Here is a 24,529-nt window from a genome sequence, read left to right as displayed (position 1 = left end):
ACTTATGCTGTAGATGAGGATGCATCACTTGGTGAGGATGGAGCCCTTGAGGATGTAGATGCTCGGAGCCCCGAGTATGATGATGATGGCAATCTCATCTCAGATGGGGATTTTCATTTAGAATCTAGTAAGGAGCCTTCTCCTAGTAGTGATGAGTCTAATGACTTGAGTGAGGCTACTAGTGGTAGATCCGATAGTTCAGATTCTGTAGTCTAAGACTCTGAGTGAATCTTTATGATGATGATGGCATGTAATATGTATGAATCTTTTTGATGTATGAATCATGAATCTATTGTCTTCTGAGTGTTCAATCATTCTTAATTTTTCTAAAATTAAATGGTGATATCGTCTGCAATCTAGACTCTACCGTCTAAGGTCTTGAAAGTTGACTCTCTCTTTATTTATTCACCCGTCCGGCGTACATGGATGTACACCTATCACATAGGATATGTTGTGCCATTGGGCAGATCTGGAACTCATCACACCAGCTGTGGATTGAGACAGGGCAATATGTGCATCAGATCTTGGATGATCGCATTTGTGAGCTATGCTACCAGGAGGCAGAGAAAGAGGAACACTACATTTGCCGATGTAGAGTCTATTATGAGATCCGAGGGAGATATCACTGTCTCTTCCAAGAGGGTTTTGGGCCGTTACGTAGGGTCATGGAGTTTGAGGATCAAAGATGCCTGGGATTGTTTCTACTTGAGCTCAGGAGACACAGAGAGACCCTCGTGATAGACAGGAGACTGAGCCATGATGTACCTAGACAGAGGACCGTGACAGATAGCACCTGCACCAGCACCAGCACCAGCACCAGCACCAGCACCAGCACCAACAACCCAGCCCACACACCTCCGGATACCTCCATTGGGCCATCAGGGCACCGACCATGCTCCCAAGGAGTCACCACTGATAGAGTAGTGATCTTGTGTCGTGCTCGTCGGCCATGCCCACGAGGATCCCAACCACGACATCCTTACCATCGCCAAATAAGAGCCATTATTGCTCTGCATCGGAGGCGTCTACCTCGCTTCTACAACCTCTCCATTCTAGACAGCCCCATGGCGGAGATATTTGATCTAAGGAGAGGGCGACACTTCAACTGATAAGCATACATGGATCTACTTGATATACATTTTCTAGTATTTTCCAGTATGTGTTCTACTCAGTATCATCTGGGAGTCTTACAATTCTGTTTTTATAACTGTAAGACAATCAGTTTATTGTACTTTTTAGTCTCATTTAGTTGTTCTCTTTGATGAGACACCAACTTCAGATGTACTCTCAGTTTTGGTCTGATAGGCCATTATGGCCTCTTAGAGAAGTTAATATATCATTTCATTTCATTTCTCTCTCTCTCTCTCTCTCTCTCTCTCTCTCTCATAATCTATCTATCACTATCTATATGATATATATATATATATCTATCATGATTCATTGGTGTATGTATGTATGTATTTATATATATAAAAGACGCCTCTAACACGCCTCTAACGTCTCGAAAAAATACGAGTCTTTCGAGGAGCGTACCATACCTGCCTCGTACCAAACGCCTCTGACGCCTCTAACCACCTTGCCAAGGGCACTTTTTCCCATGTGGTGTTTCCCTTGGATATCGAGTGTGAAAGAACGGTCTTATCTATTGCTTTTTTACTTTCATATATTATTATGGATGGATATATGTGGATGGGTGACTCTATCACCTCCATTGATTGTCACTCTCACAAATCTGTGTACTCTATCTCCATCTCTCTGTGTGGCTGTGAGCTGAAATCCTAACATTCTCTTTCTCTCTCTTTTGTGGCCTTCCAACACATGTCTGGTCTCTGCTTGTGTTGGAGTATGGGACAATTGAAGGTTTTGCATGCAACTCCACCATCACTCCAAAGGGGGTTTGTTGGGTATTTGAGAGTTAGTTTGGAGTCTGGTCAAGTGTCCTTGGTGGTGTGAACACACTAGGTGCAAACACTCTCTTATTAAGAGTCAAAAGATAAGGCCTTACATGCCTATAAAAGCATGTATTTGGGTGGATTCCTTATTATAGTTAGTATCATTTAAGTGGTGTGCAAACTTGCTCTCTCTTGGCTTTAGTATCTCATCTCTCTCTCCCTCTTACTTCCTCTCTATCTCTTCACCTTGTACAACCATAGCCATGGCTTAAACCTTCTTCTCTCTTCTTGCTTCATCTTTCTTCTACACACTTCACCATGATGACACTATTTCTCCCTCCATAGCTTCTCTTGGGATTCCCTGATTCCAACACTTGCATATATCCAGACGCACCGAAAGGTCACCCAATCTTATTTGTAGTGAGGTCATTCGGCATATTGGGCTGTCTGTCAGCCTCATCCTCAAATCTAGGAAGACTCTTTCACAAGAAAAGGTCTCATGCTTCTCGAGGCTCTGATAATGGCAGCTATAAGTGGAGAGGAAGGTGCCCTATACTCTTCCTCATTAAAGTGGAAACATGATCTGAGCATCCTATCTCCACCACCACGAGGTGAACAACTGGAAATGTGAAACATAAAGAAAATTTTCCAAGGCTTAGTGCCTAGAAGCAATCCTCTGACCGCTAACTTGCAAAGCAATGCTCTACACCATACTGCATTGTATATCTGGATCCATAGTATTCAGCCCCCCTTCTCGTCTGGGGTGTATAACAGTCTCCCAAGCCACTTTGGCCCGGGTGTCTAGTGTGGCTTCGAAACCTGGCCAGAGAATGTTACGGGTCAATCTCCGCAACTGGCCAATGCATCCATCAGAGAAACACCAACAAGAGACAAAGAAAGAGGCACAAAACTGGTTTACATTTTTTTTTGAATGAACTCTATTATTCTCATATTGGAGGAATTTGGCACTGTATATTTTAATGCCAAGCATATTCTGACAGTACAGAACTGTCAAGCGAATTGTTGAATATTTGGAACTTATTTTATACCACAGTTCTTGGTCTTGACCTAGCACTGATACCTTTTTTTTATGTGCAAAAATGTTATGGGATTTCTTGTAATCTTTAATACATTCACTTTGATAAGCATGTAATTCAAGTGTGCATTGTTGATGGAAGTTTTGTCTGGATGCAGATGGCAAGGAAAACTGATGGAATGACACCTCAACAGTTGAAGGAGGTTCCAAGAGGATTGGAATCAAGCTTTGTCACCTGGAAGTATACTGATGATGAGGAGCTATTCGCTCTCTTCAAATTGCTTGTGGTTGTTTACCCCTCCTCACTATATAGTATCCAAGAATTTTGTCCCATATCTGATTTTCATCGTGGAGAGTTTCAAGTAATGGTTAGTTTCACTATATAGTATGAGAACGTGTGTGTGCCCATGTGTAAAATGTTGGATATAAAGATTTTGTACCCTTATGCGCTCATGTGGGAATTGTACATCACACAGCCTCGCAAGGTTTTTTTTTATTTTTTTATTTTTTGGAGGCGGGGGGGGGGGGGGTGTTCAAAACTGGATCTTAATATTGTGCATATCACATAAAGCAGTGTTGTGCAGAAAATGGATCACAAACTTGTATTTTTGAGCTCGTTGGAAACCTGTTGAAGCACATTTGCCTAAATCATGGATAATCCAGAATTTTCAATAGTTTTTCACACATTTTGCTACAGTCATCAAATTGATTTTCTGAGTATTTCATATATTCATTAGTTTTTTTTAATGTTTGGCTATGTGCAGACTTTAATATATCAACTCTCTCTCTCTCTCTTCGCTGAAGCTCCCGCCCCCCTCCCTGCTCGCGCTACCTGCACACCTGTGCCCCCCGCCTTCCTGCCTGCTCTTTCCTCGCGCCCCCCCTCATTCCTCGCGCCTCCCCTTGTCCTCCCCCGCCTGCCTTCGCTACTGCGCCCCCCTCCCTCGCTGCACTGCCCGCCGCCCCTCCTCGCCTTCGCGCCCCCCCCTTCTTTTGCGCCCACCTCCACTCTGCATCGCCCCGTCCCCCCCCTCCGCCAGCTCTTTCTCCACCCCTCCCCTCTAGCGCGCAGCTCCCCCCCCCCCCCCCCCTAGGGCTTCTCCTTCGCCGCTTCACCCCCCCTCCTTTTTCTTGCTAACTTCCGCCCCCAGGGGGGTTTTTTCCTTTTTCTCCGGCCTTCGTCTTCCGCCTCTCTGTGTGCAGCTCGGTTCTTGCAGGATCTCCGCTTTCGCCTCGCCTTCGCCATAGCTTCAGACTCTGATGGAGGCTCCTCCCACCCCGCCTCAGAGGGACTCATCCACAGCCCCCTCGCCCGCCCTTGAGGACACCCCCATCAAGCTTTCTCTTTCGCCAGAAGAGGAAGCGAGCCTCACCGCAGAGGTGGAACGCCTCCAGGCTCATTCCACTATCTGCCGTATAGTCGGCACTCGCCCCAGCAGAGGGGAGATCCGGGATCTTCTCCAGGCCCGCCTTCTTGCAGATGTGGGCAAGATCCTGGACGTACAGCTACTGGGCCGTGGACATTACCAGATCGAGTTCGAGACCGCCCAGAGCGTGGCCAAGGTCCTTGCCATGAGTCCCCTTGACATCAGGGGTGCTCGGGCTTTCTTCAGACCTTGGCAGCATGGCTTTGACCCAGCAGCGGCTGAGCAGGGAGAGCGCCTTTTCCATGTTACAATTTGCTTCCCTGGACTCCGCCGGGAGTATCTTCCGCTCCTCTCTAGGCTAGGAGCATTGGTGGGCTCGGTACTAGAGACTGGCCCCACAGCAGCTTCAGTGGTGGCCAGAGCAGCTGGGCTACCTTCGGTGAGAGTTTTGGTGTCTGACATCTCCTCCCTTCCTAAGGTCATTCAGCTACCTGGGGGGGATGGATTGATCAGAGAGTGGAGTTCTCGGGGCTCCGGAACCAGGGCTTCCTTTGCAGGCAGGTTGGTCATCTGGCCAAGGCCTGCCCTCGCAGGAGACCCCGACCCTCACCACAGCAGCAGGCCCTTGATGGCCCACCCACAGATGCGGCTCGGCAGGCTGCCTCCGGGACACCTGCTCAGGCCACAGAGACCTCGGAGTGGCAGCCTGGACGGGGGCACCACCGAGGGAGACAGCCGCAGCAGCACGCTGAGAGACCGCTGCAGCAGCAGCCACAATCTCAGCCTCATTGGGTTCCCGTGAGGAATAGCTTTGCTCCCCTCCAGGAGGAGACCCCTGCGGCGACGACTGAGGACCAGGAGATGCCAGCACCCCCTCCTTCACCCCCCCCACCCCCGTCCCCTCCCACCGCCTCGCTTCCACCTTCGCCTCCTCCCGTCCCCGCTCCGGTTTCGGCAGCGGCTCCCTCTCCACCCCCCTCGCCCCCCCCTCCTCCCCTCGCCCGCCTCACCTTCGCGGGAGGCCCTGGCAGTCCCCTGGCGTTCACCTGCAGTCCGGAGGGCGCTGAGCACCGACCTCGCTCGAGCACCACAGAGGAGACCTACCATGCCGATTCGGGCTTCACGGATATCATCTATCCGCAGTCGGCTGAGTCGCCTCGGCATTAGACAGCGCTCGGAGGCTTTTGATTACGCCTTCACACGGCGTTTTGGAGTAGAGGGCCCCCATGAGCCAGCACCCATTCGAGTTCATGTAGTGATACCTCCGGCCCGCGGGGAGGAGGCACTTGATTCAGCGGTGGCCTTCTCGTTCCCTCTATGTGGCCCTTGCGACCGGGAGTGGACTCTAGAGCTCGCTCTTAGCACTTTGAAGACTCAGGCAGTTGAGTTTTCTCATCATGTGAGCGATCTGGAGGTGACAGATGTGATAGGCCGACTATGGGAGTTGGCGCATTTTTTCTTGGATCCCGAAAGTGTGGATGCCTCGGGGATTCGTCATTTGGTCGTTCGCATAGTGGCAGACTTAGCACGCGACCCTGGATATGTATGTATACACGAGGTTGCTCTGTCAGAGCGGGAGGGAGTCGCCATGGGCCACAGCCACTGGCGCCTGATCCATGATTCTTGCAGTACACCGGGTGGGCAGATTCGCAGCCGCTCGGATGGGGACTACTCTCCATCCAAGCCGCTTGCGAAGGCCCGCCGTACGGCTAAGACAGCATCCACCTCAGCAGGTCATCCGTGAGGATCATCTCATGGAATGTACAGAGCCTTGGCGGAGCACATTTTATACGCTATCGTGGTTGCTTGAGGCAGGAGCTTCAGAGATGCCTGGTTGGTGGCAGCATTGATATTTTGATGATGCAAGAGCACCATTACGGATGCATTGCCAGAGGCCGCACATTGGTGTGTCGGGGGAGACTTCAACATGCTTGAGGACCCGGCCGATAGGGTGGGAGGCAGTCATGTTACAGTGCACGGCACGGAGCTTGCAGCTTGGGACCGGTTTTGCATGTCACTGAGGATCACTGATGCATGGCAGCATGGGGCCTTCTCCCGCTCTCAGGACAGTCTTAGTTTCTCTCGGTCGGATCGCCGGCAGGGAGGGACTAATCTATCACAGATTGATCACTTTTATGTGGGCGACTGGTTAGGGGAGCGAGGGGGCTCCGTCGGCATTCTCGCTGGCACCTCATTTTCAGATCATTCGCCAGTTATCTTGACATTGGAGGAGAGGACACGGGAGCCCAGCTTGCAGTTGAGGATCCCAGAGAGGGTACTTACAGATCCCAGTCTCGCTGAGGACATTGAGAGGATCTGGCATGATAGTCAGTGCTCTGACCAGGATGCAGCAGGCCAGTGTGCCCAGGGACTCATCAAGCTTAGCTCTTTTTTGCACGCTGCAGCTTTGACACGGCTGGGAGAGATTCGCGAGCGGGAGCATCGGCTGAGACGAAGCCTTGCTTCGCTACAGCGCCTTCAGGAGCAGCAGCCTGCATGTGAGTGGGTGGCGTCACAGCTGAGCCAGGCACGCTAGGAGGTTAGAGAGGTAGAGGAGCAGAGACATGAGTTTTACTATCGTCGTCAGGCCTCTCAGTGGACGCAGCTTGGTGATAGAGTGACTGGGGAGTTTTTTGAGATCATTGGACCCCGCCATGCTCGAGCAGGAGTCCGTCAGCTTGGTAGACCGGATGGATTGGTAGCTACTGAGCCCGGGGAGATCAAAGCCATTGCCACTGCATTCTATAGAGACCTGCTTTCAGCGGAGCCAGCCATTGAGGATCGAGATGCTTGCAGACAGACTGTGTGGGCCCATGTGCAGAGGAGGGTCACAGATCGTATGCGTACAGTTCTTGGTGCGCCTCTTTCAGAGATTGAGCTTGCCAAGGCCTTGAGGGTCCTGCCGCAACATAGTTGCCCAGGGGAGGACGGACTGACGCCGACCTTTTTTATGCGCTATTGGGACCTTTTGGGGCCAGGCCTCCGCAGGGGCTTTCAGTATGTTTTGTACACTGGGGTTGACGCCACAGAGCTTTTCAGAGGGCTTGATCTTTCTTATCCCCAAGGGGGAGGGAGTATCAGATGATATTCGGCATTGGAGGCCTATTACGATCCTCAATATTGTCTACAAGGTCTTAGCAAAGGCCTTGAGTTTGAGGATCCAGCCCTTCTTGGGGGAGTTGATTCATGCTACCCAGACAGGATTCGTCAAGGAGCGCAGTATCCTTGACAACATCTTTACTTTCTGGGAGGCGACGGCCGGAGCTAGATTTCTTGGCGAGGACTTGGTCGTGATGCTTCTCGATTTTGAGAAGGCATACGATAGAGTTGATTGGGGTTTGTTAGAGGGCACTATGCTTCGCCTGGGCTTTGAGCCAGGATGGATCAGAGGGGTGGCGGCTCTGTATTCCACAGCTCGTAGCCAGGTGTTGATTGCAGGAGGACGGGGGCCGAGTTTTGAGCTGACCAGATCAGTCCGTCGGGGGTGTCCCCTCGCCCCTTTTCTTTTTCTCTTCTTTGCGGAGGCTATGAGCATGTATTTGACGGCAGAGGAGGTTGGTTTGAGAGGACTCCAGCTCCCAGTCCAGGGGGAGGACCTACTCGATGCTGAGTTTGCAGACGACACGGGCTTATTTTTGCATGGCCAAGAGGCCAATCTTCTTCGGGCAGAGCAGTCGCTCCAGGTTTTTAGTGCAGCTTCGGGAGCATTGATCAATTGGCGCAAGACAGTGGCCTTTTGGATCAGTAGTGCTCCCACTCCGGCATGGAGCCCGGACCCCGGTTTTAGATGGATTCCTCCTGGCACAGTAGTGCGGTATTTGGGATGCCAGATTGGACTAGATTTGTCACCTGAGCAGCAGATTGCCCCGCTTCTTCTGAGCATTCAGAAGAAGCTTTTGTATTGGAGTACAGCTCGACTATCCTTGGCTGGGAGGGTGGTGGTGGCAAATCAGGTGCTGTTAGCGACCATGTGGTACATTACGTCTTGCTGGATCTTCTCGAGCTCTTGCATCAGCCAGGTATAGAGGCTGATCAGGAACTTTCTTTGGTCTGGGCGGGACGGTCAGCCAGCCGGGGCAAAGGTTGCATGGGCAGTTATTACACTTCCGCTGGCTCAGGGAGGCTTGGGCATTATAGATCCAGTCGATCAGAGTAGAGCCTTATTGGGGAAGCTTATTGTTCGGGGGCTGCTTCCAGGCGCTCAGCCTTGGAAAGAGCTTCTCTTGCAGCGGCTGCAGGCTCGGGCTCCCCCAGTAGGGGGCACTTGGGCACCAGAGATTCGCTGGATCTTCATAGAGATGAGGAGGACAGGCCTTAGTAGAGGATGGGAGGACAGATTTGCTTTGAGCATCCTGAGAGCTTGGGAGCTGCTGAGACCGGGGCTCTCTCAGCGACCTCCTTCTTGTGTTGAGGAGCGGGCCAGACAGCCGCTCATCTGGAGCCCAGCGGTTCGCACAGAGCAGGGTCATATGTTGGGTTTTCGGCCTCGTCTAGCCTGGGGACCTTTAGCGGCAGGCCCAGCACGTAGTTTTGGAGACTGGCAGGCCTTCTGCACTCTCCCAGAGGAGATCCAAGTGGAGAGGCTGAGTCACTTCAGAGGGGGGTTGATTATGAGGGATGATATTCAAGAGGCACTCACAGAGGAGTGGTTCACGCCTTTCGAGCTAGTGGCCCCACGGTGGATGGGAGCCTTTACACAGTTGGAGATCCTGATTGCTGTCAGAGCTTGCACTGAGGATGGCAGATGCCTCTACTATGAGATTCAGGATGAGGGCAGACTTCAGAGAGTGGAGGTGGAGTCGCCTTTGGTTGCAGAGTGCACCTTTCAGAGGATACGGGTAGTGGCCGCCGCTTCTCGGAAGTGGCATATTGACCCCGATCCTGGAGATGTGCTCCCGGATTGGCGCATATGGGCATATGCAGCGCACCTCTTGGCCCGGCTACAGTGGGACCCTGGGGAGTACGAGTGGTATGATCCTTATGCATCCCTTGAGGCTAGAGAGATCACCTTTTTCGAGTATACAGTTCGACTGGGGCGGCATATTTTGACGGCGAGGAGGATGGTCTCTCCAGCTGCAGCGGGGCATTGGCGGCTACAGGGACTCTCACAGGAGTTCTTGGAGGATTTTTGGGCTCGGCTCTGGGCTAGTCGACAGGCCCGCAGGATCTCGACTTTCCAGTGGCTGGTCGCCCACAGGGGCTCAGCAGTTGGCACCTGGCTTGTTTACATCGGTCTTCCGGCGGCCTGCGTCCGATGCGGCCACCCTATGGAGACACAGAGACATTGCCTTTGGGATTGCCCTCAGGCGCAGCAGATTTGGCTGCGGATGCTGCGTATTCTGGCCCCCCTCTCTCTAGAGGGTATGTTTACGTGGGGTGCCGCTGCTTGGTCGACTTCGTCAGGGCATGCTATGGGCTATGAGATGGAGCAGGACAGTCAGGCCATCAGATTCATTAGGGGCCAGCCTCGCCTGGTTCCGGCACCGGATTTCTCGTCCGCCAGCTGGACACAGGAGAGGGATTTACGATGGGAGCTCCTCAGCAGCCTCACCATCTGGTTCACCTGGAAGGCCCGGTGTTTCATGGCCTTTGAGGGGAGACTGGAGCCACCAGTAGAGACTGTACGGGGGATTTGGCAGGAGTTGATCCACACCCTGCGAGGACAGTATGACCGCATCCCGGATGAGGCGATCTTGCGGCGCCAGGCCTTTCACACCACCTGGCGCAGCTGCCCCTTCTATACCTTACACACGGGATCCCCCCGTTGGCATTACAGGCCACCTGTTTGGCTTCCCCCCCCCCCTCCCCCCCCCTATTGTATGATTTAGCCCCTCAGTCCTTTGTACTGATGCTTGTATTTTGCAGCACCTAGGGAGAGTCTCCCGGGCTGCCTTGCTGTATTCACTGCTCTGTTTCTCTTATGAGCAGGAGAGATCTTTTGTAGCCCTACGGGCGTTTTTATATAACTAATGAAAGGGTCTTTTCTCGGAAAAAAAAAAAAAATCTCTCTCTCTCTCTCTCTCTCTCTCTCTCTCTCTCTCTCTCTCTCTCTCTCTCTCTCTCTATTTGGGGTCTTCCATAGACATTTAGACCTCTTTCTTTCTCTCTCTTTCTAAAAACGAGATTCTCTTGTGTCTTTTAACCTTATTACCTTGACAAAGAGCAAGCTCACAGCCATTCAAGACCAGCATATGCAGAAAATTCAGCGAGGTTTGCGTGATATTTAGATGCTATTCTCATCTTACATTTGCATTTGATTTTGTATGTTTTTTTTCCCAAACGAAGATCCTTTTATCAGTTAAATGAAAAAAGCAGCTGAGAGGTTGCATACAGCCCTGTAGAAAAGCAGTCAAAAGTACAAAAGGAGTGGTTGAGGAGCTCCCTCCATTGCAGGCCACTGTATAGGAGGGACACTACATGAGAGGTGGAGGGGGAAAAAGCCACACTGCGGTGGCGTGTAGTGCCATGCAACACCAGAATCCTTCCTGGGAAGAAAGGGTCCGTCCGAGGGTCTAGGCTTGGAGAAATGCCTTGTGTTGCTGCCGCATGTGACCGGAATCACCAATTAGATGCTCGTAGGGGCCTTTGAGGGTGTGGATGAGATCGACCCAAGTAGCTCTGATGGTCTCTGCTGGAGGAGTGAACTGGCCATCAATGGCCTCACTGCACTTGGCCCACCAGATGTGCCATGATGTTAAGATGCTGATCATCCCCGATCTCAAAGTGGTGCGTGACTGATGTCGAAGCCTAAATTGGGGCTTCTGCTACAGTAGTCACCGAGATGTACAAGCGGGATAGGCACAGTGCTATGGCACTTTCGTCATCCTCATAAAAAAGGGCCTGCTTTGTGTCTGCAACCTAGGCGACCCCCCATGTTACTTTGCGAGTGGTGCTCAGCTGCGAGGTGAATAGGTATAGGATGCGCTGCGAAACCTGCTGGGCCTTGGGGCAGTCCCAAAGGCAGCATCTCTGGCTCTCCTCGGGGCTGCCAAAATTACAGCATTTCCTGCCAACCATGTGCCGATAGCAAGACTGTGGTGGGCGAGTAGCCACGGAAAAAAGCATATAAGCCGAGTACTCCATAGGCTCAATCAAAAGTTTTTTTGTTTCCCAGGAAAAAGATCCTTCTATTAGCTAATCAAAAAAACAGCCACGATGGACTAGATACAACCCCGTAGGGCTAGATACAAACTCACCTCAAGGCTCATGGATAGGGTGGGAATCAAATGATCATGAGGGAAGAGACACTTCTCCTCGGGCTCGCTGCTCTGTGAGGAGAAAGCTATCTCATACAAGGGGCGGGGGGTGGGGGGGGAACAACCACACAGGTGGCTGTAATGCCAAGTGGGGTCTCCGCCTCTATCTGTGAGGAAAGGGCCAGGCATCCAAAGCCTCAAGAAAGCTTCCCACCGCTTCCGCATGCGGTCAAAACCTCCCTGTAACCTCCCCCATTGACCCGGAGGGGGTGAATGATATCAAGCCATATGCTCCTTATGGTCTCAGCTGGCGGAGTGTGGGCACCCTCGATGGCCTCATTGCATCTGGCACGCCAAATGTGCCAGGTTGCAATGCTACTGCAAATCTCCCATCTCATGCATGAGCCTGGCCACCAGTTGCCTGTAGGTGGGGCTGTGACTGATGCTGCTGCAATACGATGGTAAGAGACCTGAAGGGGTAGCCCTCCCCCATCCTCCTTATAAGCCCGGACCACTCCAGCGTTTGTGGCCCAAGCGACAGTGCCCCAAGTAACGATCTGGGCCGATGCCCTATCCATAGCAAAGATGCGCAGAATCCGCTGCCAAATCTGCTGAGCCTTAGGGAAATCCCAAAGGCAATGTCGCTGAGACTCGTGAGGGTGGCCGCACCACAGGCAAGCTGCTGGCCAACATCAACTGCCAGCCAAGTACCAATCGCCAAACTCCTGTGTGCCATCAACCAAAGAAAGAGAGTGATCTTTTCAAGCTGAAGGCTGTCCCAAAGCCTCTTGTTGAAACTTGAAAGGAAGCGCTGTGATATACCTTGAGATTGCCAATGTGATACTACTGTCGCTGTGCCATCTATCTTAGGCATCTGGATCCTACAGCCTAGCCGTGCTATATATGCAAAGAAGGGTCATCCAGAGTCTCCTCCCGATCCGTGGGATCATGCCAAGTCCACTCTCCTGGGTTCCATTGTAGCTGTGTGAGAGGTCGGCACTGCCATATCCATAGCCACCATAGTCTCTCCCTGGTCACCTTGGTCGGTGCTGGATCTATGTGCCATTCTCGTGCTTGAAAACCAATCACCCTCACCCTCTGCAAGGTGCAACATCTGAAATCCTCCAAGGTAAGCTCTGATCTCTCTAGTCTTCCATGGGATCCAATAGAAAAAGTGAGCGGACCACTGTCCTCATCTGCTCTGTGGACTACCATGAGGATATCATGTTTGGTAAACACGCCTAGCCACAGTGGGGGGTCGGGGTTCCGAGGGAAAGCTGAATCAATGTCGATTTTGTGCCTATTTGTGTCCCCTATCCTTGTCAGGCCTCTCTCCTGCACCTCCGGGGGTAACTGCCTATGGGCGATCCAATCTCCAAGAGACTTGGTTGGTCCCATGCTCAAGGTGTCCCAAGATATATGCGGTCGGGCCCCTAACATGTGGCCACTAGGTAAACGGATGAGGGGGTTCCAGACCAAAGGCTGCCGAGCCGCTCCTCTGAGGCAACAGGAATAGTCTGTTTGAGGGGAGGTCTAAGATGATCCTAAGCACAAAGTAAACTCGCTGCAAATCTATCCTCAAAAGCTGGGCTAAAACCATGGGCTCGCAGCTCTGTGAAGATCCATCTGGTACTCTGCTTCCACGGGCCATCAAGGCTCGGAGTGCGGGCTGAAATCCGGGCCAATAGAAAATCCTTCGAGGGCTCACCACCGTGAAGGAATCCTCTAGCTTGCCGAGCAGGGCACAGCCTTGCTCTGGATAGCAGGGCGATGAGTCTTAGTCCCCCTCTGCGATGGGTTGAATGATCACTCTCCATACCACCTTGGCCCTGGCTGCTGGGGCCACCCATCACTGTCGGCCCTTAAGAAGTTCTAGATCAATCGCTGTACCTGGCCACTACATGCCCGAGAAAATGCCAAGCGGCTCTGCCAAAAGTTTGTGATGAATGAGGCTGGAATTCCGTGGGCTTGCCGGTGCTGCTGTGCTACACAGGTGGGATCTACACCCTAGAAGAGAATGCATCTGCCCAGCTGGCGGAGTAGTTGACAAAAGTGATGGGCTCCTTTGGATCCGGTATCAATGGATCTTGCCATTGCCACCCTCCAGGGTCTCATTGAACCTAGAGTAGGGGGCTCTTTTCCCAATGCCAAAGGTGCTAGGATGTGATCCCTCTAACCTCTAGAAGGGGGTTGGATAGTCCATTTTCTTCGCGGGGGAGGGGATGGGAGAGTAGGTCATCTTCTATCAGACACTGTGATGCCGACAAGAGGTTGGTAGGGCCCACCTCATAGGTCTTGATAGAATGGCTGTTGTGGTGTGGCGGATCATAGGAAGCAAGCTGGGCCTTCTGAGTCTTCTCGTGCCCCGGCAGTTTTCTCGACCTGCCATTGAGTTTGGGGCATGAATGTTGAGGACGTCCACTCAGTCCTCCCCAAATATAATAATCACCCACTGCACCCTCTCGGGAACTATGATGCATGAATACACCACCGCCAGAAGAGGTTACTCACTGATAGAGTTTGGATCCCAGATGGGATGAGGGTGGGTGACGAAAAGGTGAGACTTCTACCTTGCAAAACGTCCTCACATTTGCAGGCAGCACGACATGCTGACAAATGGTGCCCTTGCAGCAAGAGGATGTTGATAAAGCCTCCCACTTAGGCTCTCTACAGGTCTTCGTAGAGGACTACTCACCTAGAGCGACAATGTCGGTCCACGATTGTTTTGAGTGACTATTGGATGACATGGTTCTAGTGGGATGAGATATGTCTGCTTGCTCTCCACCCCGTGAGACTTGGGCAGGGGTTTGGATGGCGAGTAGTCACAGTCTCTCTTGGTACGAACCAAGTTGTACGCCGATCCTATCCTCCATGTGGGCCCATTGTAGTGTGGCCCGACTATATGTATGAACTGGGCTCTAGGTATCGCAGTGAAGGTATCTGTAGGGGGGGGGAGGTACAACCAACGATACAAGTAAATGAAGAGGATCATCTCCAAGCTCAAGGTCATGAGCTCGCCATCCTAGTTGTGCCGTGGCGTGATCCGCGGAGCTCCATAGGAGCCAAGGGCCAAAAGTGGGAAACAATGTCTATAACGTGTAGGTCTCCGAGATGGTGAGAGAGAGCTGTATCAGCAAAGGAGATAATCCAAGGTAGGATCAAAACGTACGTACGGATCCAATCCGTACCGTACATCCGTACCGTACGGGGATCCATACGTTTTTTTTGGGCGGCGTGCCTGCGTCTTGCGTCCGGACTCTGGAGGCCGTACGACCTCAACCTTTCGGTAAGGGCAAGCCGCCATGCTCTCTCTCCTCTACAGTCGCACTCTCTCTCTCTTCGCTACTGTCGCCCCCGCCTTCTCCCTGGGCCGCCCCCTGCTCACCGCCGCCTCAGTTCGCCTCTGCACTCACCACCCCTGTTCGCTTCGTGCCTCTGTGCGTAGCCGCCCTCTCTGTTCGCCACTGGCGCCCAGTACGGCTGGCAATATAACTCACCCACCCTTGCTCAGGCCCCCAAGACAGTAACATAACTCTCTCTCTCTCTCTCTCTCTCTCTCTCTCAGAGCCTTAGCCCACCATCTGTGGACGACTCACTTGTGACAATGTGACTTGTCTTAAGTAATAAGTATTAAGTATTAAGTATAATTAACTTATTAAGTATGATTGACGACTTGTGATTCTAATTTCTCACTTTTGAATTAGTAGGTTTGTGTGTCTCTATTTCGAAAGTTTTATATGTCAATGTGGACATGGACTGAAATTTTATGTAGGTGGTTGAAATTTCTGAGATTTTATGTATTTTTACCAATGGTACGTATTTTTACGTACCTTAAAATTTTTTTTCCATACCAAACAACGTACAGTACGTACGGATCCGTACAGTACATAACGTTTGGTACCACCTTGAGATAATCTTTGGACACTGTTGCAACATTCATGGGAAACGAAAATATCTTTGCACTACTCTCCGGTTTCGCCGGCTAGATCAGTGGAAAATAACAGAGACTCGAAGAGGAGCCGAAGTCTCAACAAAAACGTTGGCATCCACAGGATGACATCAAAGGAAACTGCAGTCCACTGGCTGTACCATGATTCTGGGTGGGCCACTTGGAAATTCCGCACATGGATTTTTTTATTTATTTTTCTTTTTTGGGGGGGGGGGGTGGGTACCGGGGAAACAATCGTCATCACTACCGGCTCCGAGAAATTTCAATAATTGGGTGTGAAATTGACCAAAAAGTTGAATTTGGGTAAAATGGTGTTTAGAACGTTGAAGTTGAAAGTATGAAATTGGGATTTATAAATTGTGGGAAAGTGAGAAATTGAACAGGTAGTGGAATAATCGTAAGAAAGTTTTCAACAATTGCGTGTGAAATTAGGTGAAATTGACCAAGAAGTCAAATTTGGAGACTCTTACACGTAGCTACAAGAAAAGTTTTGTCTATTTCATCGTTTCATCTTTACGGGCTTTAAAAAAAGAGAGAGAAATTTGAGATGGAAAGGAGAAGAAAGTGAGGGGCAAGAAGAAGGAGAGAAGCAGCTTTTTTAAAAAGAAGGAAATTTGGGAAAAATCTCAAAGTTCGGAGAAATAGCTCGATTGGGAGTGTTTTGTTTCGTTTCATTTCGAAACGTATCATTCATTTCGTCTGTATCGTGTCTCGTATGGACAAAACATGTTTTTATGTGACTAACCTATTTACATCTCCTTAATAAAAGATTCTAATTGTCACCAGCTTGGACATTTCCCAGTATGAAAGGGATCTGGTGGACTCCAGGATGTCTAAATATTTGGAAAGTACAAGCTTTGGGAATGGGGGATTATCTTGGAATACAAAGGACCACACTCCTAAAATTTAGAAGAGTTGCTATTTTTGGGCCGACTCTGATGGAAATTGTGTTCGCGTCATTACATTTGGAATTGAGCAGACACCAAGAGTTGGCAAAGTGCCTATGACAGAATGTCTACTAGTTGGAATATTTTTAGAGGCAAGGTTTATGGAAGGACCCATCTCTTAGATTGGGACATGTGGCAAGAAAGTTGACCCTAGCCACTCTACTTATTGTACCAGTCCTGGTTCTTGTTGTACCTGTTGTACCAGCCATTGTATTGGCTATACCAGCCATTGTACCTGCTATACCAACATTTGTACTTGTGGCCACTATACTTGTTGTACCAGCCATTGTACCTAGTGTACCAGCACTTGTACTTGTTGTACCAGCCTTTGTATCGGTTGTACCAGCCTTTGTACTTGTTGTACCAGTCCTGGTTCTTGTTGTACCTGTTGTACCAGCCATTGTATTGGCTATACCAGCCATTGTACCTGCTATACCAACATTTGTACTTGTTGTGGCCACTATACTTGTTGTACCAGCCATTGTACCTAGTGTACCAGCACTTGTACTTGCTGTACCAGCCTTTGTATCGGCTGTACCAGCCTTTGTACTTGTTGTGCCGGTTGAATGGAGAGTTGTACTTGTACCAACTCTATTGCATGAAGACCCGTGGTTTTTGGGGAAGAATCAGTACCCACATGGAGGTATATGGATTATATTGTTGGCTCGGCATTTCTACAACCTGTGTTCTGGCTTGGTAGCCTCCTGTTGGGCTGTGTTATGGCATTTGTATATGGATAATCCGGCATCTCCTGTGGGGAGAGTAAGGCCGTCAAAGCTTGTACATGATATTTTCTCCTTGGGTAATAAAATACTCCAGGGGGGGCGGGGGGGTGTCGGCCCATTCCGGCCTCGATGTGGTGTCACATGTGCAAGCTCCATTTTCAGCATTTGTGGATGTTTTGTGCAAAGTGATGATGGATATGTGTTAAGGCTGTGGCGATGTTTAAGTGTTTTAATATGCGTTGATGGTATCGACAAGTGTGTCAAAGGCCCTAGTCCCCTGGGCACCCGCAAGTTACACTAATGTCTGTTACTGATAAGCTTACATTCAATGTAGATTGCAATCCTTTTCCTTGTTAAAATGCTCTCTAAACGGTGGTGTAACAACACACCTTATAACTGTTAGTTTGGATAAAACCCACAGTCAAAGGCTCTTAGTCTTTGACTGTCAAAATGCTCTCTAAACGGTGGTGTAACAACACACCTTATAACTGTTAGTTTGGATAAAACCCACAGTCAAAGGCTCTTAGTCTTTCATGGCAGATGCTGACTTTTCAATAGAGGCTTCTGTAAATATTAATTTTCACTGCTGCTGACTGTTCTGATATATTTGACACTTTCGTGCAGAGATTTAACAAAATCACACCTGATTGGCTGGCAAACTCCAAGTGGATGAAGAGCTGCAAATCTGGATTGAGAGATTGGTTGGGATTAAAAGTTACAAAAGAAGACGTTGAGGCAGCTGTAGCGTGTATTGATGTTTTCAATGAGAGCCGCCCTGGTATCGAGTATCGCAGTCCTGGTTACGTTGTGAGTACACTCCATTTAAATAAGTCGCTTTTGTGTGTAAATAAATATGTAATGAATTTGATTGCAGCCCATACTGAAATCAGAAAAGAAATAGGTTCAAGAGGTTTGTTCTTGTTTTGATTCGGAAGATACCATGGATTCTAGAGAAGCCATAATTATTGAATGGATGATCTTTTCCTCTTTTTAGTTCAACAGATTAAATCTCTTCAAATGGCTTGGTCAACCATGTCGTGAATTTATTTACATGGGTCTTTTCTCTATCAAGCAATGCTTTTTTTTAAATCCAGCCAGTAGTACAATAGTGCAAGGACTGTTTTGCTTTTTGAGACCTCAAACAGCAAAAACTTGACCTTTGACAGTGTATCATAGCCTGGATAAGTACTTTTTTTTCAGGTATTATAAATTATAACTATCTTTTTTAAGGTGATCTACAGTAGTTGCAGCGAGTTATCAACAAGAAATTGACTTGTGCTCGGGCTTCTGTTGCTAAAGATGCCTGCTATTTTAAACTTTAATGCTGCTTGTGCTTCCATCCCATTCAGATCCAGCAAGTTAGTAATGCTTATCTAAGTGCAAGGAATGAATGCGCGCGCGCGCGCGTGTGTGAGAGAGAGAGAGAGAGAGAGAGAGAGAGAGAGAGAGAGAGAGATTTCATTAACTTCAACAAAAGACCCAATGGGTCTATGAGACCAACATTTGTTAAAAAAGTTCCATATGTAGACCGTGACCATGGTAACAAAAAGTACTGAAAATGAAATGAAAAGAAGGCCCACGTACCACACAGGCCTCCCATGTACATGAGGTACTGAAATTCTGGAGCAAGAGGCGAGATCTACTCGGGGAATGTGTCAAGATCTCCTTTTCGAATGATAGTACCATTCTCCTCCATACTTGAGAGTAGAGCTGAAATAGTGTCCCCTTTCTTTGGAATGGCCTGTCCATGGTGGTGGCGGTTCTCCTGTATTTCCAGCTGATAGGTGGAAGGTCTGGATCATGGACTTGGAGGCGTCTGACTCTTAGGAAGGATCACGAGCATATCAAAGCCATGTGACTCAAACCAATTGGTGATGGGGCATTCCAACAACTGCAAACATAAGATTTGACCAACTGAACTTTTACTCCTCCATACTTGAAAGAGTGTTTAGGTCAACTAAAAAGCATAATCTTGGTCATCCCAAGATTTACTGTGAGGTCCCTCTCATCACAAAAAGCTTGCAATGTATGTAGATGTCACTACAATCTCTTGGCTAAGGTCGAAATGAGGACTATGTCATTTGCATATAAGAGAATGGGTATGATTCTTTGTGCCAGCTGTGATTCCGCGCCACCCAATTGATCAGTGTATTGCAACATCTCATCAATGTATACCCCAAAGAGTGTAGGTGTGAGTTGGTAGCCTTGTTAGACCCAATTGTGCTCCTGATCTCTTCGGAAAGACCCCAAGGTCCATGAACCCTGCTAGTACCATTTGCATATAAAAGAATGGGTATGATTCTTTGTGCCAGCTGTGATTCCGCGCCACCCAATTGATCAGTGTATTGCAACATCTCATCAATGTATACCCCAAAGAGTGTAGGTGTGAGTTTGTAGCCTTGTTATACCCAATTGTGCTCCTGATCTCTTCGGAAAGGCCCCAAGGTCCATGAACTCTGCTAGTACCTGGGGAGCCAGTGGAAATCCACAAGCCACAATCAACCTGTTGTCTGGTGCCCTAGCATCCTCAGCCATGGTGCCAAGGGTAAAGATATGATCCAATGTCGAATAGCTCCTCCTAAAGCTAGCTTGACCCTTTGCGCTCTGCCTTTGCTTCTCCGCGAGACAGACTGCCAACCAGCCTCCAATATAGCCCCTTATATCTTTTTTTTTAAAAAAAAAATTCAAAGAAAAAGTCTGTCCATTTGTTACCAAAAATGCCGATGAATCGGCTAAGTATATGACCTAGTCTCAATCATGGCACACAAAAAAAACAACAAAGAACTGAGAGGGGCTCTTCATCGTTGGCTGGCCACTCTTAGAGGAAGGCTATCTCATACAACGGGAAACAACCAAACAGGTTGCGCGTAATACCAAGTAACCTCACTGTCTTTGACCCTGAGGAAAGAACTGTTGCTTTAAATCTGCAGAAAAGCCTCTTTGCGCTTCTGCATATGCTTAGATTCGCCTCAAAGCTTCTCCCCTCTCCCACTGGCCACAGAGGGTATGTATGATGTTCGTCGATATTCTCCTGATGGGCTCAGCGGGTGGCTTGGTAGTGCAAGAGGCGGTCCATGGCCTATATCCTGAGAACCAAGTGGAAACTAGGGCACACCATACTCCAGGGTGTCCCTCGAGTGCTAGCTTTCTCAAGGACGACTCCAGAGCAAGCCTGGGGTACCTGTGAGGATCCATCTCACAAATTCTGGAAGAGTGCCTTCACTACTATCTGGGATACGACAAACTCTGCTTGAATAATCTTGTGTGGGGCTGATGGTTTCTTGCGGATGATATGGGATAACATCATCGCCTGGGGCCTCCCTACTCGTGCTGCCAATCCTCATGAGGTAAGTTTGGCCCAGAGAAAGCTGCTCCATAAATCAAGGCTAGTGTGATGAGGGTGTCAAAAATCCAACCCTTCGTTCTGGGCTCTTGGAATTGTGCCTAGAAGCACTGCCCTTCAAGTAAGCTCACGGTTGCATATCCTCGTCACTCTGGCATGTGCTGCCGGAACCATGGTGAAGTGTGGGCCACTAGAAGTGACACCAAAAAAAATCTCTTGCGACATACCTCATGGGGCTCTCACTTGTCAACTGAAGGACTTATTGAGGGCAATGATGCTCCAAACCATGTCAGATAGGACTTGTGTCTCTTGTACAGGGTGCAGGCGGCGGGCTTGGGGTACAATATCAAAAGCTTTTTTCAGAAATCCACAAAGCAACAGTAAATCCTCTGATGTCATGCTCTGCCCTCCTCAATGATGGCATAGATGGTGAGGATGTGGTCAGAGGTAGAGCAGTTCTTGGGACAGCCTGCCTATCCCGAGGCTCTGCATCCTTGTCTCTTTGGAGAAAGAAAGAAGAAGGAAAGAAAGTCATATTAACGTCCGCAGAATGCCTTGAAGGCATATGGGACCAAAAGACATGACATCACAATCATTACAATCCACTTCGGGGTGCACTTAGGCGCAAGTGCGCATAAGCGCGAACATTGAAAATAAAAATAAAAATAAGCTAAGGGTCAACTACCATGTTCAATATGAATGCTTGTGGTACATAGGAGAGAGCTAGTTAGTGGGGTTTAGGCTTCCGGAAGTCTTCAATTATTGCTCTTTCTTCGCGGTAGACAGCCCACTTTCCAGCTTCACGGGCTTCTTGGACTTTAGCAAGTTCTGCCCTTTTGTTTTTGAGCTGTATAGGTGTAAGCTCGTCTGCTAGGAGAGAGAGAGAGAGATATTGTCTACAAAAGACCCGAAGGGCCTATGAGACAATGCATAGTACAATGATACCATGAGTATGCAGTGCCATGGAATAACTAAAAAAGATGTGAAAACTGAAAGCTGAAACATGTCTCTATAAGCCTCTTGATTTCAGATGCCGCTATTGTGAGGGCATGCCATGTCGTTTGAGAATCTCATGGATCTGTCTATCTGTGGTGAAGATCCTTGGTGCTCTAGGTCACGGGTGGCTGGCACGTACGATAGAGTAGGCCTGCCCTAATAGGACTCCTTTGGGATGCAAATATTGCTCCAGTGTATGGCTAGTATGAGCGGATGTCGATGCGGCGGTGTCGGCGTGGGTGACTCATGTCCATGCTCGTGCCATGAAGAAATCAGTGATGAGTCTTTAGGCAATGTCTTGTATGGGCTGGCGTTGTCTCTCAGCATGTCCTCTGAAACTTCAGCCATGTGAAACTCTGCATATTGACCACCATCTTTGACTTCCCGAAGCCCCACAAATATCTGCCAAGAAGGAATGAAATGAAAACCCAAAGCCTTCCAGAGCCACTGCATGAGCATTGTAACCACCAGTACCTCTGGGCGCGTGTTGAGCCAATGCTTGATCCTCCCTACACGCAGCTCCCGGTGAAGCATATTTCAGATGATACACTATGTCATACACTGAAGAAAACAGTCCCCCAAAACTCTCCGATGAAACTTAGTCTTCTGGTACGATATCTATTGGTGAAGACACATCCATTGACATGTCCTTGTGTGGTGCCGTTTGCGATAAATTACCTTTGTTGCTACGGCCCACAGTTCCGATGGCCACTACGTGCAATAGAGCTTTGAAATCCTTGGACCAATCTTCATATACTTGCTTGTACTCTTGGGTTATGGCTAGGTGGTCGTCACTCTCCCACTTTATTAAACTCGGTATTTCTATAAATGCCATGACTATGCCGTCCAGCCGGACTGCTCCACTTTGCCTATGATTTTGCCCAAGGCCATCAGCAAAGCAGCCGACTTCAGCCTTCCCTCCCAGACTTGATCCATGATGCTTATACTAGTTTTGTTTAGGATCAGAGTGTTCTAGACAATATCTTTACCTTTTGGGAGGCGACAGCTTTGGCCAGGATGCGACAATAGGACCTCATTTTGCTTCTCCTTGACTTTGAGAAAGCTTATGATGATAGGGTGGATAGGAGGTTTCTAAAGGGCACAATGAGCCAGATGGGATTCCCCATGGAGTGGATTCGTGGAGTCTCAGGACTCAAGGAGCCCAAGGCGACAGATTCTCCCTTTCCCGCTCGGTTTGATAGGGTTGTCCTCTGGCATTGTCCTCCTCTGGCACCGTACCTCTTTCTATTTGTCACCGAGGCCGTGAGTAGTTTTCTCTCTACCCAAGAGACCGCACTTCAGGGATTGCACCTTCCCCTCTGCACACAGGAAGAGCTGCTGGACTTAGAGTTTACAGACAACATAGTAGTCTACCTTGCTGGAGAGGTTGGCAATCTCCAGAGATTTGCAGAGGTGATAGAGATTTTCTACCTTTTATTAGGAGCACAAATTAATTGGCACAAGTCATGTGGTTTTTGGGTAGGCTCAGCACCTACCCCGACTTGGCGACCAGTTGAGGCTTTCTAGTGGATCTCGAGGGGCACTCCAGTCTGATACCTCGGCTGCCAGATTGGCATTGATATCTCTTCTGAATAGCACCTCATTTCTCTTCTTTTGAGTATTTGGAAGAATCTTCTATACTGGAGCTCGACAAGGCTATCCATAGAAGGCAAAGTGGTCGTGGGGAGCAAACCAAGTATTGCCTGCGACGTGGCACCATAGGTGAGGTGTCACAGGTGGAGAGAGGGGCGGCTAAATTGTGCTGATAGGTTTGTGTGAGAAATCAGTTAGTGACCTTAGCGTACTGCCCCTGCACTGATAACTGTCGAGAGGACTTCCAACTAAGCCTCAGTAAAACCCTTAGAGCTCATCTATGCATCTCTGGTCGTATCAACAGGTCCTTTTCTGGTGGTTAGCAACTTGTTCATTTTTTTTCCCCTTTTAGGAAAAACAGCTGATGTTTTTGTCTACTCCATGGCTTGGCCATCAGGTCATTACTGGACATTTCAAGGGTGCGTCAAATCATTAGTTTAGCTGGTAAACTAATCTAATAGTCAAGCCTTTATTTGAGACATGAATGTTTATTTTATTGAGCTATGCTTTCGGTTGGCAGTGGACAAGGGAGTTCAAGTTTCCACATGCGGTCTGGGCTTCTGGGCGTGGTTTAGTTGGCGCTCTCCTTGCAAATTTTGATGTACTTGAAAACATTTGGCTAGACCAGGGCTCATGGGAGGTATTTTTTTGCCATATCTCAGCTTTTCTCTTATCCTAAGAGTAAAAAAACTGCTCTTGGAAAGAACAGATGTAGGGCTCTGCCTGTTTTCTTTTAATTGAATTGCATGAACTTAAGGGATTTTTTAAAGCCTTGAGCATGCTGCTGCCGATCAGGAAATTGCATTGTAAAATGATCAGAACGGTTTTTTAACAAAGCACTGTGATTGCCACCTTTTAGGGCATCGGGTTCACAAGGTTCACAAAAAGGAGAGAAGGTGGCTATGAGGAGACTGCAACACTGACAAGATCGTATTATGAGAAAAAATTGGTTCTTTGTTTTGGTTCAAGTGTTGCTGCCCGTTTGCTCCTACCGTTTGGTGAGAACAACGATCTGTCAAAATATGAGATTCAAGAGGCACGGGAGGTGAGATGATAGCAAAAAGGGTTATGATGTATGCACTTCTGCCTACTGCATTATATTTATCTGGATGTGATGAATTAAATAAATGTTGTTTTCCTTTTGTGGCTTGTCTATGGAATTTGAATGCAGCTGTTTGCAAAGGTAGTGGGTGGTCTCCTAATTTTGTCAAGCATCTGTTTGTAGATTGCGTCATCAATGGTACTGGAGTTTGGATGGGGACCTGATAACAATCCAACAATATATGCATCACCAACCGAGGTAGAATGTTATGATTCCCTAGTCAACGTAGTGGCATTTGGATCAAATAAATGGCAGGGTGTTTTGTGTTGCTGTTACTATTAACATTTGAACTGATTCTCTGTCTGAATTCATCCAGAACACTGTTTGAACTTTGTCCTGTAAATATTGTGCATGCACGTATGCATCATCTGTCCTGATGCCAC

At 48.8% G+C, this 24,529-nt stretch overlaps 1 protein-coding gene across 4 annotated transcripts in view; it reads left to right on the top strand.

Moving 5' to 3' along the window:
- EMB2458 (FtsH extracellular protease family) overlaps positions 1–24,529 on the top strand; it is a 137,214-nt gene that overhangs the window by 102,087 nt on the left and 10,598 nt on the right. For 2 of the 4 annotated variants that reach the window (XR_015269627.1, XM_086823020.1), the window contains exons 11-15: positions 3,087–3,215; positions 17,737–17,919; positions 23,565–23,684; positions 23,904–24,089; positions 24,270–24,344. Coding sequence is in view for 2 of the 4 variants with exons in the window: in XM_086823020.1 (XP_086679146.1) it covers positions 3,087–3,215; positions 17,737–17,919; positions 23,565–23,684; positions 23,904–24,089; positions 24,270–24,344 (693 nt within the window). In the remaining 2 variants the exon portion in view is untranslated. Of the gene's footprint in view, positions 1–3,086; positions 3,297–17,736; positions 17,920–23,564; positions 23,685–23,903; positions 24,090–24,269; positions 24,345–24,529 lie in introns of all 4 variants that reach the window. The other 2 variants (XR_015269626.1, XM_086823018.1) reach the window with 1 other exon arrangement.

Source organism: Cibotium barometz, chromosome 29, assembly GCF_041138505.1.
Source record: "Cibotium barometz isolate CiBa-2024 chromosome 29, ASM4113850v1, whole genome shotgun sequence".
NCBI lineage: Eukaryota > Viridiplantae > Streptophyta > Polypodiopsida > Cyatheales > Cibotiaceae > Cibotium > Cibotium barometz.
Note: the sequence above shows the minus strand (reverse complement) of the source record. Positions and strands in the feature narration are given on the sequence as shown.